We start from the raw sequence: 23,626 nt of genomic DNA on the forward strand, positions 1-23,626 counted from the left end.
ATTTGGTTGCTGTGGACGATTGTCCCCTCCCTGTCTCCACATTATCCTCACTGTGGCCCTGAACTTTGGCCCCTGGTAATACTGTGCTGCCAGAGTGATCCTACACTGCCTGTACTGTTTCTCACCTTCAAAAGCTTGCCACACAGCTCCTTGCTACGTGGGCCGCTCTTGCCATCTTTTTTCACCTGTTTCACTCCAGAGCATATTTCAAGATACGACTCAGGTGTGAGAGCTGCATCCAGGGGGTGCTTGTCATCCATTAAACTTGAAACCACCTGTTTCTGCCTCGGTCCACTGCCCTCCCCCCCAAGGCTGTACTCCATGTCAAGATTAGTGACTCCATTATTTTTGCAACTCCTGGTGCACAACTGAAGCTTATTGTTCTGAACTGACGCTATGAGTTCATCATGATTTTATCGCTTTTACATAAGGTCAAAGAGAAAGCCATAACATTCATTCCTATTTATCTATTTTTTTTTTTGCTGGACTTCAGCAATTATGAATCCCAACCACTCTGAAACCTTTCCCTGAAAAACCTCTGAGCTTCCAAGGGTTTAACCTCTCTCAGCCCAAGGCCGTTTTCGGGAAACTTTCAATGCTGAATCCTCTTTTCAGCTTTGGAATTGTTACTCCCTCCTCCCCCCGTTCATTTACCCGTCTTTTTTTTGTGTGTGTGTGACTTTTATCTTTGTCTCTTAAAGATTTTATTTATTAATGAGACACACACACACACACACACAGAGAAAGGACAGACACAGGCAGAGGGAGAAGCAGGCCCCATGCAGGGAGCCCGACGTGGGACTCGATCCGGGTCTCCAGGGTCACACCCTGGGCTGAAGGCGGCGCTAAACCGCCGAGCCACCCGGGCTGCCCTTTATCTTGGTCTCATTGGCTGACTGTATCTGTACCTTTCCGGCTTCAAATCGTTTTCAGAACGAGGCGAGGCTCGGGATATATAAGGGGGAACGCCCCTCCTCCCCCGGTTCCCTCTAAGCGTCCCCAAGTGTCCCCTGCCTTCCGAGCACCTGCCCCAGGTTGTAGCAAACCGTCCTTTAGCGGCTGCTCAGCGCCAGGCGCCGAGCTCCGCGTTTCCCAGGTATTACAAGTGGCGGAGCAGGGAAGCCCGACCCACGTCGTCGGGGCGCCCCCGCAGCAAACAGCGGGAGGGGGACACTCGCGCGCCGGCCGCTCGCAGCCCGCGAGGGCCAGGGGAGCTCGCTCGCCCGGCGGCGCGTGCGCCCTCGCTGATTGGCCAGCGGAGCCGGCACCGGAGCCAATGGGAGCGCGCCTTATTGTCAGGCGCGCAGCCGGCCGGCGCGGGGGTCGAGGCGGGCAGGCCGTTGCCTTGGAGACGCCCGGTGAGTTCCCGGGTGGCTGGCTCGGGGGCCTCCCCCGGGAGGGGGCGCGGCTCTGCTGAACTGGGGGTGGGAGAAGGGGCGCGGGCCTGGGGGGCAGCGGGCGCCGGGCCGAGGCCGGTGCGGACGCGGGAGCGGGGGGGGGGGCAGAGGGGCGCCCCCGGTAGCCTGAGTGTCCCATTCGGGGAAACCGAGGCCGGAGGGCGGGAGCGGCTTGGCCGGGCCTCCTCCCCGCCCTGGCCGACACCCTGGGGTGCCGAGGCCGGGCTCCAGCGTCGGGAGCGGTTCTCGGTGACGGCAGCGGGAGCCACCATTGACGGTGCGTCTGCCCGGCGCTGAGCCCGGGGCTCGCCCCTTCGCTTGCGTCCTTTGACTTCACCTTCACAGCAGCCCCGAGAGGTGAGTGCTGCTGCTGCCCGTAGCGCCGTGTACACGGCTGGAAACGGAGGCCCACGCGAGGTGAAGGGTCTTGTCCAGAGTCAGCCGACCAACTAGTGGACCAGCCCAAGTCTAGACTGAAAGAAAAACATAAATGTTAAAGATTTTATTTTTGAGTAATGCCTGCACCCCCTGTGGGACTTGAACCTATCACCAGGAGGTCAAGAGTTGCATGCCCTAAGGACTCAGCCCGCCAGGCGCCCCTAGACTGAAAATCTTGACTGCGCTGCTTCCTAGGAGGAGGAGGAGGAGGACCCCAGCTACACACAGCCTACGGACACACTCAGGTGTCCGCACAAGTGACTTCGGAGTCACTTAATTCTTTGGGGCCTGGCTTACTATGGGTTTATGGGTCTTAACTATGGGACTTGGGGTTTCACGCAGCTAAAATTCGTTGCATGGGATTCATAACTGTGGTTACAACGAAAATATCTGGGACGCCTGAGTGGCTCAGCGCTGGAACATCTGCCTTCTCAGCTCAGGTTGTGATCCCGGGTCCTGGGATCGAGTCCCGCATGGGGCTCCCTGCGTGGAGCCTGCTTCTCCCTCTGCCTACATCCTCTGCCTCTCTCTCTCTCTCTGTGTGTCTCTCATGAATAAAATAAAATTTTAAGAAAAAAAAAAAGAAAAAAACCTGAAACATGCTTTGAGTGGTCTCCTTCAGAGGTCGGCAGACTTATGTTGTAAGTGCAGTAATATTTGTATTATTAATAGAATTATATATCAGAGTATGCTGTGAATGTAATAAACATTTATAATAGTATTTTAGGCTTAGGAGGCCTATTTTGTCTACTCCGTTCTGGCATCGTACAGTGGATACAGGCAGAGACAATAGGTAAGCGAGTGGCAGTGTTCCAATACAATTTTATTTTTGGACACTAAAATTTGAATCTTATGTAATTTTTATATGATTTTCGTGTGTCACGAATTTTTTCATCCGTTTAAAAAGGTCAGAACCATTCTTTGCTCCAAGGCAGGTTAGCTTGCAGACCCCTAGTCTAGCCCAAAACCTCATCGGGTAGAGGAAACTGAGAATCAAAGAGGGGTCTCTTAGGCCAAGCTGATGACACAGCCAAGAAGAGAGCCACAGCACAGCCTAAGATCTAGGCTTCCCGACTCCCAGACCAGAGCACGTCAGGAAATACCACCTTTTATCACTGACTGGGTCAGGGTGCTGAGTTACTCAGTGTGTGCTCTTCTTTATCATATGTTCTTAAGGCTATGGAAACGGTGGCCTAACGAGTTTGGAAATTTGTGAGGTTAAATTCCTAAATATGCTATTCTGGGATAATATGATTGCTGGGCTGGGAGTCTGAGAAAAGAATAGATATTTTCTTTCTTCCTTTCTTTATTCAATAGTTCTTGCTCCTTAGTCTCCTTAGTCCTTTTTTATTTTTTTAACGATTTTCTTTCTTTCTTCGTGAGAGACACAGAGAGAGACAAAAGACTTCGGCAGAAGGAGAAGCAGGGGGCAGCCCTGGTGGCGCAGCGGTTTGGCGCCGCCTGCAGCCTGAGGTGTGATCCTGGAGACCCGGGATTGAGTCCCACATCGGGCTCCCTGCATGGAGCCTGCTTCTCCCTCTCCCTCTGCCTGTGTGTCTCTGCCTCTCTCTCTGTGTCTATGAATAAATAAGTAAAATCTTAAAAAAAGGAGAAGCAGGCTCCCTGCGGGGAGTCCGATGCAGGACTTGATTCCAGGACCCTGGGATCATGGCCTGAGCTGAAGGCAGCAGCTCAACCACTGAGCCATTAAGGCATCCCAGTCTCCTTAGTCCTTAACGATTACTTAGTGTTGTCTTAGTCTTGATATTTTTCAAGAGTACTCGTCAGTAATCAGATATCAGTCTAATATCCCTCAACTTGGATTTGTCTAATGTTTTCTCATGATTCATGTGAAGTTATGCATTTTGGGCCACAATAACACAAACATTGTGTTGTCCTTAGTGCATTATACCAAGGAGTTCAAGATGCTGATGTGTCTTATAACTGGTGATATTTATCTTGATTGCTTGGTTTAGTGTCTGCCAACTGAAAAGTTCCTATAGAGTTACTAACTTTCCCTGTCCAGTTAGTAGGTATCTTGGGTGAAATACTTTGGAAGGATGGGAATTCTGGTTTTCACAAATTTATGCCCACTGACCATAGTTAGGATCCATTTGTGGGTCCCTGTGGTGTGTGCCTAAAGGTAATTATTACTCTCTTCCCTTCTACATTTATCAATTCAAATTCAATTAAAGGGAGAGCTATCCCTTCTCTCATTAGTAAGGGCCCAGGGATATTCATTTTATTCCATGGGTTAAAATCTAATAAAAAAAATCTAATGTTACCATCATTTTGTTGTACACCGTTCTGACTTTGCTTGTTCAGGATCTCCTTCAGGTTAGCTGCTGTGTCTTCTCAACAAATCCTCATCATTTTGGGGAGCATTTATTTATTTTCTGGCACCTCCAGATGTTACAGGCTCATATTGTGTTCTCTCTGCCCCAAATATTCAATCGCAATTCTTATCTTTAGCCTTACAATATCCAATCAAGATACTATTCTCCACAGTTACTTAAATTAGTTCTTTTCTTCCGCATGGCCTTCGATGTGGTCATGTATTTGTAACACAGTATGTTCACTATTGACATTTATGTTCCATTTTGGGTTCCACCTAGATCTTAGTTGGTTTTAATTATTTTTCAAGTAGGAAGCATGACTGTGGTTATGAGAGTAAGAACTGTAACAAAGTATACTCAGGGAAGTGTCACTTCTCCCCCCCCCCCCCCCGCCATCTTGTTCCTGTTCTCCCCTACCTTTCACCCCTTTTCCACTCATCCCCTGCAGCTAACTGATCTCTTTGGTGTCTGGATTATCCTTTCTTTTGCACAGATGAACAGGTGTTCTTATCCGCTTCTTTTGTATATGAGAGATAGCATACTATAGATAATTGTGTTAGCTTTTTTCAATTAACAATGTCTTGAAAATCACCCTGTGTTCATAGAAATCTTACTCATTTTTAAAAAGTTTTATTGAAACAATTCATACACAATTTGCCTATTCATTGGGATAAAATGTACATACAATACAGTGGTTTTTAATATTCATAGAGTTGTGTGTCACCACAATCAATTTTAGAACATTTTTATCACCCCAGAAAGAAACTCTGTACCTATTAATAGTCAGTTCTCATTGCCTCCTCCCTTAGCCCTAGGCAGTCACTAGTAATTTCTGTCTATATAGATTTGCCTATTCTGGACAGTTCATATAAATGGGATCATGCAGTATGTGGTCTGTGACTGAATTCTTTCACTTAGCATAATGTTTTCATGGTTCATCCTATTGTCAATAGTTCATTAACTTTTTATGGCTGAATGATATTCTGTTTTATGAATACATCACATTTTATTTATCCAATTATCAGTTGATGGACATTTGAATTGTTTCTACTTTTGGTTACTTTGAAAAATGCTGCTATATCATTTCCTCATTAATTTTTACAGCTGTGTATTACTTCACTGTGTGGAAGTACCATGGTTTATCCATCCACTATACTATCTATAACTATTTAGGTTGTTTCCAGTCTCTTGAAATGACAAACAATGCTGGAATGAATAACCCTGTATATATGTATTTCATATTGTTGGAGGTGCATCTTTAGGATTGATTCCTAGAAGTAGAATTGCTGGGTTGAATGGTAAGGGCATTTGTGATTTTCTTAGCTGTTGTCAAATTCCCCTCCAGAGTGGTTGTGCCAGTTTGCATTCCCATCAGCAATGTATGAAAATAGTGCCTGTTTCCTGGCCACCTCCAACAGAAAGTGCTGTTAATTTTGCCAGTGCGATAGTGATAGTGTGATAAAAATAGTGTCTCAGTGCTTTAATTTGCATTTCTCTAATTATGAGTATGAAAACTTTTTCATGTTTGAGAGCCAGTTGTATGTCTGAGTGAATTATTTATTCGCATATTTTCCCTATTTTCCTATCAGTTTTTTTTTCCCCTTGGCTTATGGTATAATATACTTAATGTGAAATGTAACGTTTAAAAGAATTTTGTTTTTTTAAGATTTTATTTATTCATTCATGAGAGACACAGAGAGAGGGAGAGAGAGGCAGAGACCCAGGCAGAGGGAGAAGCAGGCCCCATGCAAGGAGCCTGATGCGGGACTTGATCCCGGGTCTCCAGGATCGTGCCCTGGGCCGAAGGCAGGTGCTAAACCACTGGGCCACCCAGGGATCCCTAAACAAATTTTTTTAAAAGATTTTATTTGAGAGAGAGACAGAGCATGAGTTGGGAGAGGGACAGATAGAGGGGGAGAAGCAGACTCCAATTGAGCAGGGAGGCCTGCTTGGGGCTGGATCCTAGGACCAATGACCTGAGCTGAAGGCAGACACTTGACCCTCTGAGCCACCTAGGTGCCCCTAAACTATTTTTAAGTGTACAGTTCCATGGCATTAAGTACATCCACACTGTTGTGCAGCCATCACCACCATACATCTCCAGAACTTTTATTTACATTTTCCCATACTAAAACTCTGTACCTATTAAACACTCCCCATCCTTCCCTTCCCCCCAGTCCTTGGCAACTACCATTTTACTTTCTGTCTCTGTGAATTTAACTACTTTAGGTACCTCACATAAGTGGAATCATACACTGTCATTCTGTCCTGGCTTATTTCACTTAGCATATTTTCAAGGTTCATACATGTGTCAGAATGTCCTTCCTCTTTAAGGCTGAATATATTTCATTGTATGTATATACCAAAATTTTTTAAAAAGTAAGCTCCACGCCTAGTTTGGAGCCCAGTGTGGGGCTTGAATTCATGACATTGATTGAGATCAAGACCTGAGCTCAGATCAAGAGTCAGATTTGTAACTAAATGAGCCATCCAGAAGCCCCTTGTTTATTCAGTCATCTGTGAATGGGCACTTACTTGGGTTGCTTCTACTTTTTGGCTGTTGTGACTAGTGCTGTCCCTTAGTTTTTAAGAGCTTTTTATGTGTTTGTCTACAATATATGTTGCAAATTTTTTTTCTCTCAATTTATCAATTGACTTTTAACTTTTTGTTATTGAAAACTTTTCTAATTAATTTTTTTTTCAATTTTGTTGAGGTGTAATTGACATATAGCACTATACAAGTTTTACGTATACAGCATGATGACTGCTTACGTGTGTTGTAAAATGATTACCACAATTAGTTTTGCTAATATCTGTCATCTCATCTCATATAGATACAAAGAGAAAAATGTTTTTCCTTTATGATAAGAACTCTTAGGAGCTTTTACTTTCAAATATACCATATAGTAGTGTTAACTATAGTTATCATATATATTATATCCTTGGTACTTAGTTACAACTGGAAGTTTGTACCTTTTGGCCACATTCATCCAATTCTCTCTCCCGACCCTTTCCCCACCTCCTGCCTCTGGTAACCACAAATCTGATCTCTTCTATGAATTTCGGTTATTTTGTTTTTATTTGTTTGTTTTTTTTAGATTGCTGTATAAGCGAGATCATATAGTATTTGTCTTTCTCTGTGTAACTTATTTCACTTCGCATAATGCCCTAAAGTTCCTACTATTTTGTCACAAATGGCAGGATTTCCATCTTTTCTCCATGGCTGAATAATATTTGTGTGTGTGTGTGTGTGTGTGTGTGTGTGTGTGTGTGTTTGTGTGTGTAACTTCTTTTTTCATCCTGGGTGGATGCTTACATTGTTTCCATGTCTCAGCTATTTGTAAACAATGCTGCTAAAGACATGGTATGCAAATCTCTCTCAGACATGTTTCCATTTCCTTCAGATGCATTCCCAGAAGTGGAATTGCTGGATCATATAGTGGTTCTATTTTTTGAGGAACCTCCATTATTTTCCAGAGGGGGTAACAATTTATAGTCCTACCAACAATACAAGGGGTCCCTTTTCTCCACATTCTTACCAGCATTTGTTATCTCTTTAACTTTTTGGTGATAGCCATTCTAATAGGTTTGTGAGGTGAACTCACTGTGGCTTTGATTTGTATTTCTCTTATAATTAGTGATGAGTACCTTTTCATGGACTTGTTGGCCATTATTTTATTTTCTTTGGAAAAATGCCTAGTCAGGTGCTTTCCCCATTTTTAATTGGATTTTTTTATTTTATTTTTTTTCTGCTATTGAATTTTATGAGTTCTTTATATATTTTAGTTATAAACCTTAATCAGATATATGGTTTGCAAATATTTTTCCTATTCTGTAAGTGGTCTTTTCATTCTGTTGATTATTTCTTTTCCTATGCAGAGCTTTTCATCTTTATTTTTTTTAAAGATTTATTTATTTATTCCTGAGAGACACAGAGAAAGAGGCAGAGACATAGGCAGAGGGAGAAGCATGCTCCTTGCAGGGAGCCCGATGCGGGACTTGATCCCTGGACCCTGGGATCACACCCTGAGCCAAAGGCCCATGTTCAACTGCTGAGCCACCCAGGTGTCCCAAGAGCAGAAGCTTTTTAGTTTGATGCAGTCCCATTTGTTTATTTTTACTTTTGTTGCTTGTGCTGAATTTTTTGTTATGCAAAATTTAAAACATTTTTATGTTAAATTTATTATTATTATTATTATTAATTTACTGTCTCTGGATTTTAAATAATTGTGAGAAAGCCTTTCCATATACAAGGTTAAAGAGGAATTCATCTGTGTTTTCTTCTAGTATTTGTCTGGTTCCTTTTGTTTTCATTTAGATCCCGAATCCATTTGGAGTTTATGTATATATGTGGTGTGAGGTAAGGGTCAAATTTTACCTTTGCCAAATGGCTACCAATTCTTCCCAGCAACTCTTTTTAAATTTTTAAAAATATTTTATTTGTTTATTCATGAGAAACACACAGAGAGAGGCAGAGACATAGGCAGAGGGAGAAGCAGACTCCCTGTGAGGAGCCAGATGCAGGACTTGATCCCAGGACTCTGGGATCACGCCCTGAACTGAAGGCAGATGCTCAACCGCTGAGCCACCCAGGCGTCCCTTGTTAACTTAATTTTTAAATATTTAAGCATCTTTGTTGCTATTACAAACAGGATTTTTCTCTATCATAATTTCTTCTGTTTATTTTTTGTTTTTATGAATGCTACTGACTTTTGTGTATTAATATTATGTCATCTACTTCATTGAGGTCTTTTAAGTTTCATCATTGATTTGGGGGTTTTCCAGATATTCTGTTATATTGTCTGAAATTAATGATTGTTTTACTTCTTTACTCATTCTTATACCTCTAATTGGTTTCCCTTTTCTATTGGCATTGCTAATAACGCAAATAAGTACAGTGGTGGATAGTAACAGACATAATGAGCATCCTTGCTTTGTTCCTGATATTAATAGAAATGCCTCTAGTGTTTCTTTATTAAATAAGATTTTGGTTTTAGGACTTAGGTATGTAAGAAAGGATTATTTAATTCCTATTTTCTTGAGTGCTTTTTATCACAAGGGAGTGTTAAATTTTGTCAAAGGCTTTTTCTTCTATGGAGATAATCCTACAGTGCCCCCCCACCTGGTGATTTTTGTTGTGTTTTCACACATACAAGTGCTTATGTTTTCATTGTTAGTATTTCTTTACATTTTTCTCCAATTTTAGCTGCATTCCCTTTCACCCAGTTGTTTAATAGGAGGTGCTTAAATTTTTATTTTTTTTTTTATTTTTATTTTTTTAAATTTTTTATTTATTTATGATAGTCACACAGAGAGGGAGAGAGAGGCAGAGACACAGGCAGAGGGAGAAGCAGGCTCCGTGCACCGGGAGCCCGACATGGGACTCGATCCTGGGTCTCCAGGATCGCGCCCTGGGCCAAAGGCAGGCGCCAAACCGCTGCGCCACCCAGGGATCCCCGGTGCTTAAATTTTTAAATAGAAGGATCTGTCTTCTGTCGTTGGTGGTGGTGGTAGTGTTAGTAAATTGTAGTTTTAATGTATTGTGATCAGAGGTTTTTTAACACATATTTATAGAAGATGTTTTCTCTGTGACTTAATATTTGCATTTGTTTTGTGAATATGCTATGGGTGCTGGAGCATATGTAGTCTCTATTAGCAGAGTATAGAGTGGCATGCATCTGTAAGTTCTATAATCATTTTGTTGTTTGGATCTTCTGTGTCCTTATTTTTTTCTCTATTTGACCTGTCTTACACTGACAGTGGTGAATGAAAGTCTCTTATTAGTGTGTTTTTATTTATGTGTCCTTGCATCTCCTATGTTTTTTGTTTCATAGAGTTGGTTGCTGTATTATTTGGTGTATATTCTTTTTTTTTTAAAAAGATCTTAATTTTAAGAGAGAGTGCATGCGCACATGTGAGTGGTGGGGAAGGGCAGAGGGAGAAAGGCAATCTCAGGTAGACTCAGTGCTGAGATTGGAGCCGGATATAGGGCTGGATCCTAGGCCCCTGGATCATGACCTGAGCTGAAGCCAGCTGAGCCACCCAGGTGCTCTAAGACTGTCAACTTTCACGCAACATAATGGCTTTGAGGGTAGCCCGGGTGGCTCAGCGTTTTAATGCTGCCTTCAGTCCAGAGCGTGATCCTGGAGACCCAGGATCAAGTCCCACGTTGGGCTCCCTGCATGGAGCCTGCTTCTCCTTCTGCCTGTGTCTCTACCTCTCTCTCTCTCTCTCCTCTCTCTCTCTCTCTCTCTCTCTCTCTCTCTCTCTCTCTGTATCTCTCATGAATAAATAAATAAAATCTTAAATAAAAAACATAATGGCTTTGAGATTCATCCAAGTTGTTACATGCATCAGTTGTTTGTTCCTTTTAAGGGGCAGTATTATTCTATTGTGTAAGTAGTATTCTTACTGAGCAGTATTCTCTTGTGATATATCACAACAGTTTATCTGTTCAGCTGTTGAAGAATATTTTTGGTAATTTGAATGGAGCACCTTTAAACTTTTACATACAAGCTTTGTATGAACATTTCTCTAGGATAAATAGCTGGGATGAGATTGCTGTATCATATGGTAAATGTGTGCTTAACTTTATAAGAAACTATTTTCCACCATGGTGGTACTGTTTTGTATTCCTATCAGCACTGTGAATTTCAGTTGCTCTGTATCCTCACCAGGACTTGGCATTGTCAGTTTTTTTAAAAAGGTGGCCATTTGGGATCCCTGGGTGGTGCAGCGGTTTGGCACCTGCCTTTGGCCCAGGGCGCGATCCTGGAGACCCCGGATCGAATCCCACATTGGGCTCCCGGTGCATGGAGCCTGCTTCTCCCTCTGCCTGTGTCTCTGCCTCTCTCTCTCTCTGTGACTATCATAAATAAATAAAAATTAAAAAAAAAAAAAGGTGGCCATTCTAATAGGTGTATAGTAGTATCTTCTCATGATTTTATTTATTTAGTTAATTTTTTAAAAAGATTTTATGTATTTATTCATGAGAGACACGCAGAGAGAAGCAGAGACCTAGGCAGAAGGAGAAGCAGGCATGGGGAGCCTGATGCTGGACTCAATCCCGGGACCCGGGGATCATGCCCTGAGCTGAAGGCAGACACTCATCCACTGAGCCATCCAGGTGTCCCTAGATGCAGTTTTAATTGTATGGTTTCTACTTCTCTCTCTCTTTTTCATATTGTATGATGATCAAAGTGTCCATCATGGCATAGCTCCAGACTGAGCAGCATTCTTTTTTCCTAAATGTAGAATAGGAGATAAAATAGCTATTAGCCCAGGGGAGGTTTGAGTCTTCCTTGTCTGTGAAAAGACTACTTCCTTTCTTGTAAGAACCCTGAGAGAACTCACAGACCATGGTGGAAGCCATGCTAGAAATGATTGCTACGGTGCTGTTGGCAATAGTAGCAGTCAATTCATGTTATCTGGGTGGAGCATGCATTCATCTGTAGGCCCAGGCTCACTCCCTCCAGCTCTGCTGCTGGCCCTTCCAGGGCCTTCTGCTGGCCTCTCTGATGGGATTTTTTTCTGACTTCTCTTCCTGCACTACCTGGCTTGTTTGAGGGGTGCCCCCCCTCCCTGTCCTGGCCCCTTAGGCCAAAACCCTTGGTGTTATCTAGAACCCCTCTGCTCCCTCTAGCCTCCTAGGTGCAGAGTCCTGTGAGTCTACCCCCTGTAGTGTGTCCCTTGTGTCCACTGCCCCATCCAGGTTCCTGTTACCTCTTTGTTTAGTAACAGCATGTAATTCAAATACCATATAGTTCACCTATGTGGGGTGTGTAAGTCAGTGGTTTTCATTGTATTCACAGAGGTGTGGAATTACTACCACAACCAATTTTAGAACATTATCATCACCCTGGAAAGAAACCCTGTAGTAGTAATTCACCATTCACCATTTGTCCCTTTCCCACAGTCCACTATCTACTTTCTGTTTCTGTAGATTTGACTATTCTGGACATTGCATATAAATAGAATCAGACAATATGTGGCCTTTTGAGACTGGCTTCTTTCATTTAGCATCGAGGTTCATCCATGTTGTAGCATGTGTCAGTACTTTATGATTGAAGAATAATCCATTGTATCAACATGCCACATTTTATTTATCCATTTATTTTATTTATTCATTCATCACTTGGCAGACATTTGGGTTGTTTCTACCTCGAAGCTGTTATATATAGTGGTGCCATGATCATTCGTGAACCAGGTTGGGTATGGACATATGTTTTCATTTCTCTTGGCTAGATACCTAGGAGTGGAATTTCTGGGTCATATGGTAACTCCATGTTTAACATTTGGAGCAACTACCAGACCGGTTTCCACAGAAGCTGCACACTTTAGCTTCCTGTCAGTAATGTATGAGATTCTAATTTTTCCACACATTCTCACCAATCCTATCTTTTTTTTTTTGCAGACTTCAAACTGGTCTGCCTACCTCTAATATTTTTTCTTTATATTTCTAAAATTTTATTTTCCCCAAAACTCTCAGTGGCTCCCCTGTTGTCTGCAGGTTGAAGTTCCCAGTTCCCTGGCATGGCACTCTTCCATCCTCCAAATCCATCTCTGTTCTAAGGCCTGGCTGTGGGCTGTGTTGGCACCCAAGTGTGTCTACATTTCCCCATCACACCACAGCTCACCCCCCCCTTTGTTTCACCACCCCCTACTGTTGTCTGTTCCTCAGGGCTTACCACAAGGCTGCCTCCCTCACTGTCCAGGATCCCTTCGAGTGAATTATTTTCCACCCGTAGATGTTGCCTTGGTTTCTCTTCATTTCATTAAATTATTGAAAAAAAAAGAAAAAGAAAAAAACCTGTTTATAGGTCTCTTTCCTCTGCTGAGCAGTGAGCCCTGAGAGCAGGAGTTGGTCTCAGTCTACTGTGTCCCCAGTGTCTGGTGTCTTGCCTGGCTAGGGCAGAGGCTCTGGCCATGGGACCTGGGTGATATATCTCAACACAACCAATCTGAGGCTGTTGCTTGCCAGCCTGTGTGCTTAGAGCTGGGTAGGCCCCTGGATTTGGGGACTGCTTTGTGGTGGCCCCCTGGAACTATGGTATTCCTGTCTTTTCCTGAGCCCTCTCTCAGTCTCTCCTGTTTCCTCTCTAGGAGATTGTGGACTGGCACAGCCCCCACCAGTGATGGGAAGTGGTGCACAGTGGCAGCGTTGAAGCTCTCTGAGTATGGTAAGGACTGGTGTTTGCATATTTGCTGTTAGTATTCTTTTGTACCTTTCTCCTGGGGACAAGGGGCATTTTCCTGGGTGACACTCGGTATGGGGCAGCCTTCCTCCTGGGAGAGCTGTTGGAGCAATTGAGGGTAAGGATGTTTGGCCTTCTTTTGGAGTGGCTTGCAGGGCCTCTTCGTAGTTGAAAGAAAGGTATAAAGTTAACATGTTTTGTTGAAATCTGTTACTCTAATGTCTTCTATTGTTTCTGGCATTGCTGGGGTGTTCCTTTTGCAATGGATAGTACCCAGGACATGCTCCCCATGTAGCTTGTTATGGTCCTCCTGGACGTATTCTGGTCCTTATTTTTTTCCTTGATGATCATTTATTGCTCATTACATTCTGAGACGGTCATAGCTGTTCAAGCTATAAGAGGTTAGGCACTGGAGCAGAATTGTATTCGTTGTAGATTGTTAAAGAGACAAGTGATATCTCAAAAGCAATTTTTTTCTTCCCTCAAATCCCTGTTTTTAGATTCGAATTGCAGCCTTAAATGCCAGCTCTACAGTTGAGGATGATCATGAAGGAAGCTTTAAAAGTCACAAAACTCAGACCAAAGAGGCCCAGGTATGTAATCCATGGTCTTCTTCTGCAGGTAGACCCTGCTTTTCACTTCTCTAGATGGTACCTTATTTTAAATGTATTCATAGGACTCACTGCGATATCACAGGAAAAATTCCATTTTTTAAAAAGATTTTTATTTATTTATTCAGAAAGAGAGAGAGGGACAGAGACACAGGCAGAGGGAGAAGCAGGCTCCATGCAGGAAGCCTGACATGGGACTCGATCCCGGCTCTCCAGGATCACACCCTGGGCTAAACCACTGCACCACCGGGGCTGCCCAAAAATTCCATTTTGAAAGATAGTTCTTCATCTCATGTTTTACCTGCTTCTCTTGGAGGTGGTCACACTGAAGAGAAATTCCATATTCTCTGAGCAGCATTTGAGCTGGTTGAGGCCCTGGGCCCACTTCTCCAGCTAGGGCTAGCTTTCTATGCAGTCCATTTGTGCATGTTTCAGGGATTGGCATACCTAAGGGACTATAGAATGTAGTGGTAGATGGTGCTTTCAAGTGTGAGAAGGCCCTTGATGGGGTCTCACTGAGATCAGTGGGGGGCCAGATTCAACTTCAGTTCCCTAGATTCTTGGTCTTTCCTCTCTACCATGAGGCCTGGCACCACTTCAATTTCAGCCTGGCTTTCCTTTCCTCCATCCATCTTTCCACCTTTCCTGCCTTAGTATAGAAGTGGTTTGCTTCTTGTTTCTGTCTTTGTTTTCCCTGGAATAAACATGTACATCCCCTTTCACAGGAGAAACCCAGGCAATCAGGAGCCCTCTCAAAAGCTGACTTGTCGGCTGTCCCTGGTCTTCAAGGGGATATCAGTTGGGCTCAGCCTACCCAGTATCCCCTTCATCCTGGAGGAGGTTGTCACTCTCCCTGGGCAATGATCAGGCTAGGGCAGAGTGGCAGGTAGAAAGCAATGGAAACCATCCATATTCTCTAGGAATCCAGGTTATTCTGGCTGGTTTGGCCACTCTCCCAGCTTTACCCAGCAAGGGCCCAGGTGGGTTCATAACCTTGTTGTTGCTCTGACCCTGTGTCCCTGGACCAGTGTGTTTTTTGCTGTTACTTAGACTTAGTTGAGCCTGTGTTTCTCGTGTCTTGTCGGGGGACTTCCGAGGGGTTCTTCTCCCAGTGATGAGCTCCTGGGAGGTTGGAATGTTTAGGATTGTTTCTTTTACAGGCCTTAACTATAGCTCCTATTACACTTTTGGCTTAAAAAAATGACAAACCTTTATAATATTCTCTCTTGGTTCATAGGAAGCAGAGGCTTTTGCCTTATATCACAAGGCCTTGGATCTCCAGAAACACGACCGGTTTGAGGAGTCAGCCAAAGCCTACCATGAGCTCCTGGAGGCACGCCTGCTGCGAGAGGTGAGGTATTACAGGCTGGGAGACCTTCTTCTTGGCTGGGAGACCTTGGACATGTTACTTCTCTGCCCTTCAGTGTCCCCACCTGTAGAGTGTCAGCCTCATTGGGTCACTGTGAGGGTTGAATGAATCCAGTGAAGTGGATAGAGTGGTTCTTGGTGCATAGTAAGAGCTCTGTGTCGGGTATTTAATTACATTCTCTTTATAACTACTCTGATGACAAGGTGAGGGTCACTGTCCCCATCTGACAGTTGTGGAAATGGAGGCTTAGTGAGGTGTTGATTGCTCAGAGCCACCCAGTTAGTGAAGCATTAGAACCAGGATTGGAACCCATGGTTTTCTGTTACTTAATGATCCTGTTGGCAACACATTTTGGCAAATGCAGTTTAGGTGATAGCCCGTGAGCTCAGGAAACCTGTGTAGGTGCTCCATGGTCTTTTGAAAAACATAGCTGGAGGAAGGGGCTGGGAGAGCAACATAGAGCCATGTTGAGGGCACAGATTATGGTGGGGAGGGGCAGGCAGGGCAGGACTCAGTGATCTAGCATGGGGGCCATGCAAGTGGCAAGTGAGTTAAACCTGAGTTGGCTGGCTCATAGAGATGTGTGTTGCCTGGCGGTTTGAGAATGAGTCTCAACTTGAAACTGATTTAGGAAGAATTATGTTTCATTAGGAGGAAAGGCTTTTGTTTTCAAGTACCCAGACACCAAACACAGAGACATGCGATAAGGAAGCAGACAGACTCCAACCATGGGCATTTTCTGGAATGTGGTCCTTCAGTTGGGCAGTGTCCTCCTCTAGGAAGGCAGACACTTGTGTCTGAAGCCCCCACCCCTGGATAGTTTTCACCACAGATGAGGCAGAATGCTAACTTAACTTAGTTCTCACTGTCTATGTGAGGAGTCCATCCCTTCTCTCACTCGTGTTCGTGTTCCTAATTGGATGTCAAGTTTCTCTGGTGCTGGTTATAGTGTCTTGGAATGAGGGCTGTGGGAATTGTGACCTGCCCCTCCCCTGTTAGTAGGAAGTGAATGAGGGCCCAGAGATGAAAAAGACTTTTTTCTACTTTACTGAGCTCCAGCCACAGGCCAGGGGCTGCGTATGTTTTAGGAGGGAGATCTTCCCTCAGCCCATGGTGGAGTGGGCCTCAGAGGTGTGAGTGGCTGAGCAGAGCACCAAGTCAGAAGAGTGATGGTCAGGCGTCAGCCTTGTAGTCCTAGGTGTGTCTACCTCTCTCTGTATCACTTTTAGTCTTGGAAGACTGCTGTAGTACTCCCTCCTTGGCTTATAAAAGTAAAATGTCATTGTAAACAGTCGAAGCATACAGAAAATGTATAGAAAAGTTTCTTTTCACATTCATCCTCATCAGTATACGTAATATTAAATTATACTATGTAGTTGCAGTCTCACAAACACTTGGCATAAATAGGCCCTGGAACACAGCTGGCTTCTAAGAAGTGGATAGCTTCATTGGGGAAGCTTGTTGGGGTGAGCCTGTCATCTCCCATGGGCATCAGCGTGTCTGTCAGGAGGACGGGGAATGGTGCTGAATACAGCTGATTGGGTGGAGGTTAGTTATGAGAGCTTCTGCTGTTTGTGTGGATACACACTGGCTAGTCTCTGAGGTAGACTCACATGGCCTCTATTAAAGAGTTCACACCAGTTTTTGAATAGTTCTTACCTGGAGAGGTGAAGGTACCTAGTATCCAGCCTTGATCAGCCTGTTGTTGGGGATATTTCTGCAGTATAAGCCAGACAACAGGCGAAGATAATGAATGAAGTTTGATTTGAGCTTTTTAGTCTTCTTGTTGGGATTCCTTAAGAGTTCTAGGATAGATTTCTTGGATTAGTCAAGGGGTACTTCCTGAAGGTTGCATGTCCGCAGGTCTTACTTGTTCTGACCATGAAGAATGACATGTGAATGTGACTTGTCCCAGGACAAGGCTGAGATATGGACCTACCCCTGGAAAGAATTTTTTTTTTATTTTAATTTTTTTAAATTTTTATTTATTTATGATAGAGAGAGAGAGGGAGAGAGGCAGAGACACAGGCAGAGGGAAAAGCAGGCTCCATGCACCGGGAGCCCGACGTGGGATTCGATCCCGGGTCTCCAGGATCGCGCCCTGGGCCAAAGGCAGGCGCTAAACCGCTGCGCCACCCAGGGATCCCTGGAAAGAATTTCTTTGTGCCACCGAGCTTTTCTGTTAGAAAATATTTTACTGGGACACCTGGGTGACTCAGTGGTTAAGCGCCTGCCTTCAGCTCAGGGTGTGGACCTGGAGTCCTGCTTCTCACTGTACCTAAGTCTCTGCCCACCCCCCCGTGTCTTTAATGAATAAATAAATAAAGTCTTTAAAAAAGAAAAGAAGAAAATGTTTTACTTTGTCCTGTGATTAGAGCAGTAGTTTTCCTCATCAGTGGCGTCTTAGAAGTGGTAGGGTTTTCTAAGAGGTTTCATAAAAGCTGTAGTGAAATAACTTTTAATAGAAAACATATTTATAATCTTTATGCTCTTTTGGCTCACTTGTACTTTTGATACTTAGGTAGGATTTACTGCCCTTATAATGCAGAGGTCCTTGGGGCACTAACTTTTTAGTTAAAGTAACTTGTTTACAGTCATATGAGTTACAACAGAGTTGGGAGCTCAGCCTCCTGACTCCTAATTCGGTGCTCTTCCTGGTACAGAATGTGTAGAGATGTATAAATTGGCTGTCTAGGTACCTCTAGACCCTGCCACTGTCCCCAGGTGGCCTTCTCATGCCCTGTCCTCCCTCTTCAGCCCTGCTTTGGGGGAGCTGAGGGCTCCAGGCTTGACCTTTCAGGCATGGCCTTACCAATGAGGAGGGGTCCCTCTGTCTCTTTTGGTGCCCAGACTATCTGTAAACTACTTTGTGGTGGTCTAGCTTTCCTTTTCTGTCTGCTTGGAGCTGGAGGGGTCCTCCAAAAACATCTAGTATAGTGCTTTCATTTTCTAATGGAGAGTGGCACCAGACTGGGCCAAGGGCCTGCAGTAGAGGCCAGCCAGGAAGCCATTTGTCCTGCTCATTGCCTGCCAAGGCTTCAGAGCCTAGGTGTCATTCACTCTTGAACTCTGTTTTTGTTCACAGGCAGTTTCATCTGGTGATGAGAAAGAAGGGTTGAAACATCCTGGGCTGATGTTGAAATATTCCACATATAAGAACTTGGCCCAGCTGGCAGCCCAGCGAGAAGACCTGGAGACAGCTATGGAATTCTACTTGGAGGTGCAATTTTGGCAATGCTTAGCTCCTTGGGTTTTTGAAAGCTTTTGGTGGAGGGGTGAGATTGTGGTCTTGTTGGCTTAAAAAAAAAAAAAAAAATTTGTAGTGGCACATCACCAAGCTGTGGTTCCTGAGACCCTTATCAGCTGACAACAATGAGTTCAAAGAGAGCAGGGGCCTGCATGTGCCTTGGTCCTTTGCCACTCAGGGCATGTGTGGCCATGGTGAGTTGCTTACTCGCTCCTGGTCCAGGTCTACACCAGTGTAGTGGGCATAGTAAGAAAGACGGCGGTTGTGAAAAATGAAATGAATTGGTACGTATACAACTACTGAGAACACAGCCTGACCCTGGCCCTGTACCTGCTCATAACAGTATTGCCATGATCTCTGTGCTACCCACACTGTCTCTCTGGGTACCTCTGAGGTGCCAGACACCACGCAAACTGCTTTCCACACATGCACTAACCATATGTCATCTTGCAGAAAAGGTGTCTTTATATTCATTTTAGTGATGAGGGGACCGAGGCTCAGGATCTCACTGCCAGTCAGTGTAGGAGCAGGGATGTGAACTGAGGTCTGTCTCCAGATCCCATAATCTTTCTAGAATCCCACAATTTAAAATTAAATAAAAAATTTAAATACCACAAAAATATTCCACAAATTCCATTTTCTTTTAATGGTACTTTCACTTCCTTTATCTATCAAATAGGTAAGGAATACAGATGTTCAGAATAATAAATTATGTCAAAAAGATGTTCTGAATTTGATAAATTGGTTCATGTAACTTATGTTTGCCATTTTTCTGGGTGGTTTGAGTGGCTGGGTTGATGCTTTGCCCTTTTACCATGGATGCTGGCTCAGCAAGAGAGCCAGCTGACTGAGCTCTTGTGTCCTCTGTGCTGCTTCCAGGCAGTAATGCTGGACTCCACAGATGTCAACCTCTGGTACAAAATTGGACATGTTGCCCTGAGGCTCATCCGGGTCCCCCTGGCTCGCCATGCTTTTGAGGAAGGCCTGCGGTGCAATCCTGACCACTGGCCCTGCTTGGACAACCTCATCACTGTCTTGTACACCCTCAGCGATTACACAAGTGAGTCAGGTTTGATGGTTCTCTCCCATGTGCTGTGTTTTGGGGACAGAGGAGGGAGGGCATCTTGGGTAAGTTGAAGACCAGGTTAACACTGAAGGGCTTTCTGCCCAACTGTTGGGAAGGGAGATGACTTTGCATTTCTGCTTTATTGCATGTGTCTTTCTCACTCAATTGAGATTTCTTGACTGCATTATAGTGATAGGTAGCATGTTCTCTGAGTGGTTTTTCCCTTTGCTTATCTCATTTTCTCCCTGCGCTGTCCTATTCTGTGCCAGCCAATTTCTATAACTCGCTGACAGATGACCTAGCAGCTTCAGCTTGACTCCTGGTGTTGGGAACCTCACTACCTCTTTTTTTTTTTTTTTTTAAAGGATTTTATTTATTTATGAGAGGCACAGAGAGAGAGAGGCAGAGACATAGGCAGAAGGAGAAGCAGGCTCCCCACAAGGAGCCCGATGTGGGACTTGATCCTGGATCCCGGGATCACGCCCTGAGCCAAAGGCAGACACTCAATCGCTGAGCCACCCAAGCGTCCCTGGAAACCTCACTACCTCTTAAGGCAGTCCGTTCCTTTGTAGAGCAGCAGGGCTACTTCTGCTAGATGGAGCCCTATCTGCCCTCCAATTGCTTAAGCACCAGCCTTGCGGTCTGCTCTGCAGAGAACACCTTTGTTCCTTGCATGGGCTGGTCCTGAGGCAGGCACTGATGAGGTGTTCTGGGAGTCAGCCTCTTCTGGGTGTCCTCTGAGGCTAGGGTAGAAGGAGGCTTTTCAGGAGTACTTGGAGCAGTGCTGAGCGCAGTGGGAGCCCAGGGCTCTGTGAGCTGACTCTATGCTGCAGGCTGGTCTGGTGTGTGAAGGTGCTCCATACCTGCTTGGGCTGCATTACTCTTTTTAGGACAGACATACCAGTGAGCACTTGATATCGCTTTCAAGGTTTAGGCCTGGAAGACTGGCGAAGACTTTTTCCTCCCTTTTTTTATTATTTATTTGTTTGTTTAAAGATTTTATTTATTTATTCATGAGAGACACAGAGAGAGGCAGAGACACAGGCAGAGGGAGGAGAAACAGGCTCCATGCAGGGAGCCTGATGTGGGACTTGATCCTGGGACTCCAGGATCATGCCCTGGGCTGAAGGCAGATGCTCAGCCGCTGAGCACCCAGGAGTCTCTCCTTCCCTTTTATAAAGACAAATAGTGCGAAGCATTTTGAGAGACACTATGCCCTGCTCACCCTTCCCCACCTCCAGTTCTCCACAACTACTTTTTAAATCTCATTAACTGAGGTAACACACACACACACACACACACACACACACACACACACAAAGTGCACAATATTTATATGTGAAATGTGTGAAGTTGCAGAACATTTCTAGAGCCCCAGAAGGCACTCTGCTTTGGGTCCCATTCTGGTTATTACCACCCTGGAGGTGATCTTGATTTCTCCCTTTTGTCACCAGAGATGAGCTCTGCTTCTTGTTGAGGCTCCTCTAGGTGGCATCAGTTGGCGATGTATACTCTTCTCAGCCTGGCTCCCTCAGCTGTGGTTTTCCTGTCCGTGAATGCACCCAGGCAATCCCTGGGATCTCTTTATTCTGTGTTGTCTGTTATGTGTGTCTACACAATTTGACCATTCTGTGCTTGCAGATTGGGTTATTTCCAGAGTTGAGTTCTTGCATAACACTGCTGTGAATGTTCTTGTGTATGTCCTCCACTGGACATAGCACTTGTTCTGGAGTGATTACCCCAGTTTTCACACTCACCAGCAGAAATGTGATAGTGCTTGTGAGGTGCCCTTTGGACTCCCACAGCTTTTCCTCCCGAGTGGTGTTTAGACTCTTCTTGGGGAACTTTTCCGACAGCTTGGGTGCCACTTGAGTTGGAGAATCTTATGTCCTGCCTTCCTTTCCCCAGCTACCTGGTTTAGTTATTTGCACCCCTCTCCCATGATAGAAGTTGTACTTGGTAAACTTAAGTCCTTGGGGGAAAACAGGCCTGAGGGACTGAACGCTGCTCTATCTGGGAGAACCCTGACACTTACTTACTTACTTACTTACTTACTTACTTATTTATTTATTTATTTATTTATTTATTTATTTATTTATTTATTTTTAAATTTAATAGAGAGAGAGAGAGAGAATGACATAAGCAGAGAGAGCAGGCTCCCTAGTGAGCAGAGAGCTGAACGTAGGGCTTGATCCCAGGACCCTGGGATTATCCCCTGAGCCGAAGGCAGACATTTAACTGACTGACTGAGTCACCTAGGTGCCCCGTGACACTCATTTATTGATTTCAGTACGTGTGTGTGTGTGTGTGTGTGTGTGTGTGTGTGTGTATGTTTAACTAGACTCACACCCAGTGTGGAGCCCAACTTGAGGCTTGAACTCACAACTGAGATCAAGACCTGAGCTAAAATCAAGAATCAGACACTTAATGACAGCCACATAGGCACCCCAGACCTGACATTCATTTATACTCCAAAGTAGGGATGCCTAGGTGGTTCAGTGGTTGAGGGTCTGCCTTCGGCTCAGGGTGTGATCCCGGAGTTCTGGGATCCAGTCCCACATTTGGCCCCACGGGGAGCCTGCTTTGCCCTCTGCCCATGTCTCTACCTTTCTCTCTGTGTCTCTCATGAATAAATAAATTAAATCTTAAAAAAACAAAACAAGACTCCAAAGTAAAAGCAGCATGCTAAATTGACTCCCAGTGGCATTTATCCACTTGAGATGAGTAGGCAGGGTGCTTGGGACTTCTGAGGCCTTCCTTCTGTTGGAGTGCTGGTATAGTACAGCTAGTGTGGTGAGCTTTACTGCAGCCAAAACACTTGCTGAGAGCCAGCATCATCAAATGCTCAAGGCCTCCTGGTTTTTTCTCTGGGTGTCTCTGATGGCCACTCTCATGTCCCACTGTGGTACCAGAGAAACTGTGTTCTTGTTTGTGTGGAGCAGGAACTCTGGGCCATCTATGCAGATGTTCAGTCAGCAGCTTGCTGGGCTGTGCTGGGAGCACCCAGTTCCTTTCTGTTCACAGGTTGAATAGCCTTCGTGTGCCTTGCGGGGGGCAGTGTTGGTACCTGTGGAGCTTTGGGACCAGGCTCTGCTCTCTCCTTCCATGGTACTTTAGGACACCATTTCTTTTTGTCTCTCAAGGCCTCCATGCCTACATCTCTACTTTTCCTTCCTCCTCACCCCTGGCTCCTTTGGTTATTCTTTTTTTTTTTTTTTAAAGATTTTTTTTTTAAGATTTTATTCATTTATTCATGATAGACATAGAAAGAGAGAGAGAGAGAGGCAGAGACACAGGTAGAGGGAGAAGCAGGATCTCTGCAGGGAGCCCGATGCAAGACTTGATCCGGGGACCCCAGGATCATGCCCCGAGCCAAAGGCAGACGCCCAACCACTGAGCCACCCAGATTCCCTGTCTGGTTATTCTTGATAAAAGTAGCTGCAGTCTGTCTACACTTAGACTGTGAAGCTGAGCAGGACACACTAGTGTTCCCAGTGCCCAGTCAGAGCAGAGCTGATGCTTGGCTCTACTGTATTGTTTCCCTGTGTGCTTATAGGTTAGTCCTGGTGGCACCGGGCCTGCTGGGGACTTATAGCAGTTATGTCTATCAGAGGCTGTTCCCATTTATAAATGCCAAAGGCTTTCCTAATTCACATTGCAGCTCTGCTTCGTGACTCCTTGCTATCCCATTTTTTTTTTTCTGTGTTGCTTTGCCTATTACTGTCTACACTCCTAGAATTCCTGGAGAAGGCATAGGTTTTCCAGATCATTGATTTGAAAAGGCTCGTTGACGTAAATGATGTACATGTCTTTAATTGTAGGCAATAATTTTTTCTGGTAAGAACAGTTTATGAAAAAGAAAAAGAGGAGGAGGAAAATTAGAAAATGCAAATAAGCAAAAGGAGCAGAAACCGGTTTTATGTGTACAAATGGAGTAACACTATGTGGCCTATTTGGTTTCTTGTCTT

The 23,626-nt window shown here is 44.6% G+C and overlaps 1 protein-coding gene across 4 annotated transcripts in view; it reads left to right on the plus strand.

Moving 5' to 3' along the window:
- The first annotated feature begins 1,285 nt into the window (after positions 1-1,285).
- CABIN1 (calcineurin binding protein 1) overlaps positions 1,286-23,626 on the plus strand; it is a 154,415-nt gene continuing 132,074 nt past the window's right edge. For 3 of the 4 annotated variants that reach the window (XM_055322045.1, XM_055322048.1, XM_055322047.1), the window contains exons 1-6: positions 1,286-1,358; positions 13,274-13,350; positions 13,866-13,958; positions 15,214-15,327; positions 18,431-18,565; positions 19,472-19,652. In XM_055322045.1, coding sequence (XP_055178020.1) covers positions 13,348-13,350; positions 13,866-13,958; positions 15,214-15,327; positions 18,431-18,565; positions 19,472-19,652 — 526 coding nt within the window. In that variant the 5' untranslated portion in view covers positions 1,286-1,358; positions 13,274-13,347. Of the gene's footprint in view, positions 1,359-1,521; positions 1,755-13,273; positions 13,351-13,865; positions 13,959-15,213; positions 15,328-18,430; positions 18,566-19,471; positions 19,653-23,626 lie in introns of those variants that run through there. The other variant, XM_055322046.1, reaches the window with a different exon arrangement.

This window comes from Nyctereutes procyonoides, unplaced genomic scaffold, assembly GCF_905146905.1.
Source record: "Nyctereutes procyonoides isolate TBG_1078 unplaced genomic scaffold, NYPRO_anot_genome, whole genome shotgun sequence".
In the NCBI taxonomy this organism is placed as follows: domain Eukaryota; kingdom Metazoa; phylum Chordata; class Mammalia; order Carnivora; family Canidae; genus Nyctereutes; species Nyctereutes procyonoides.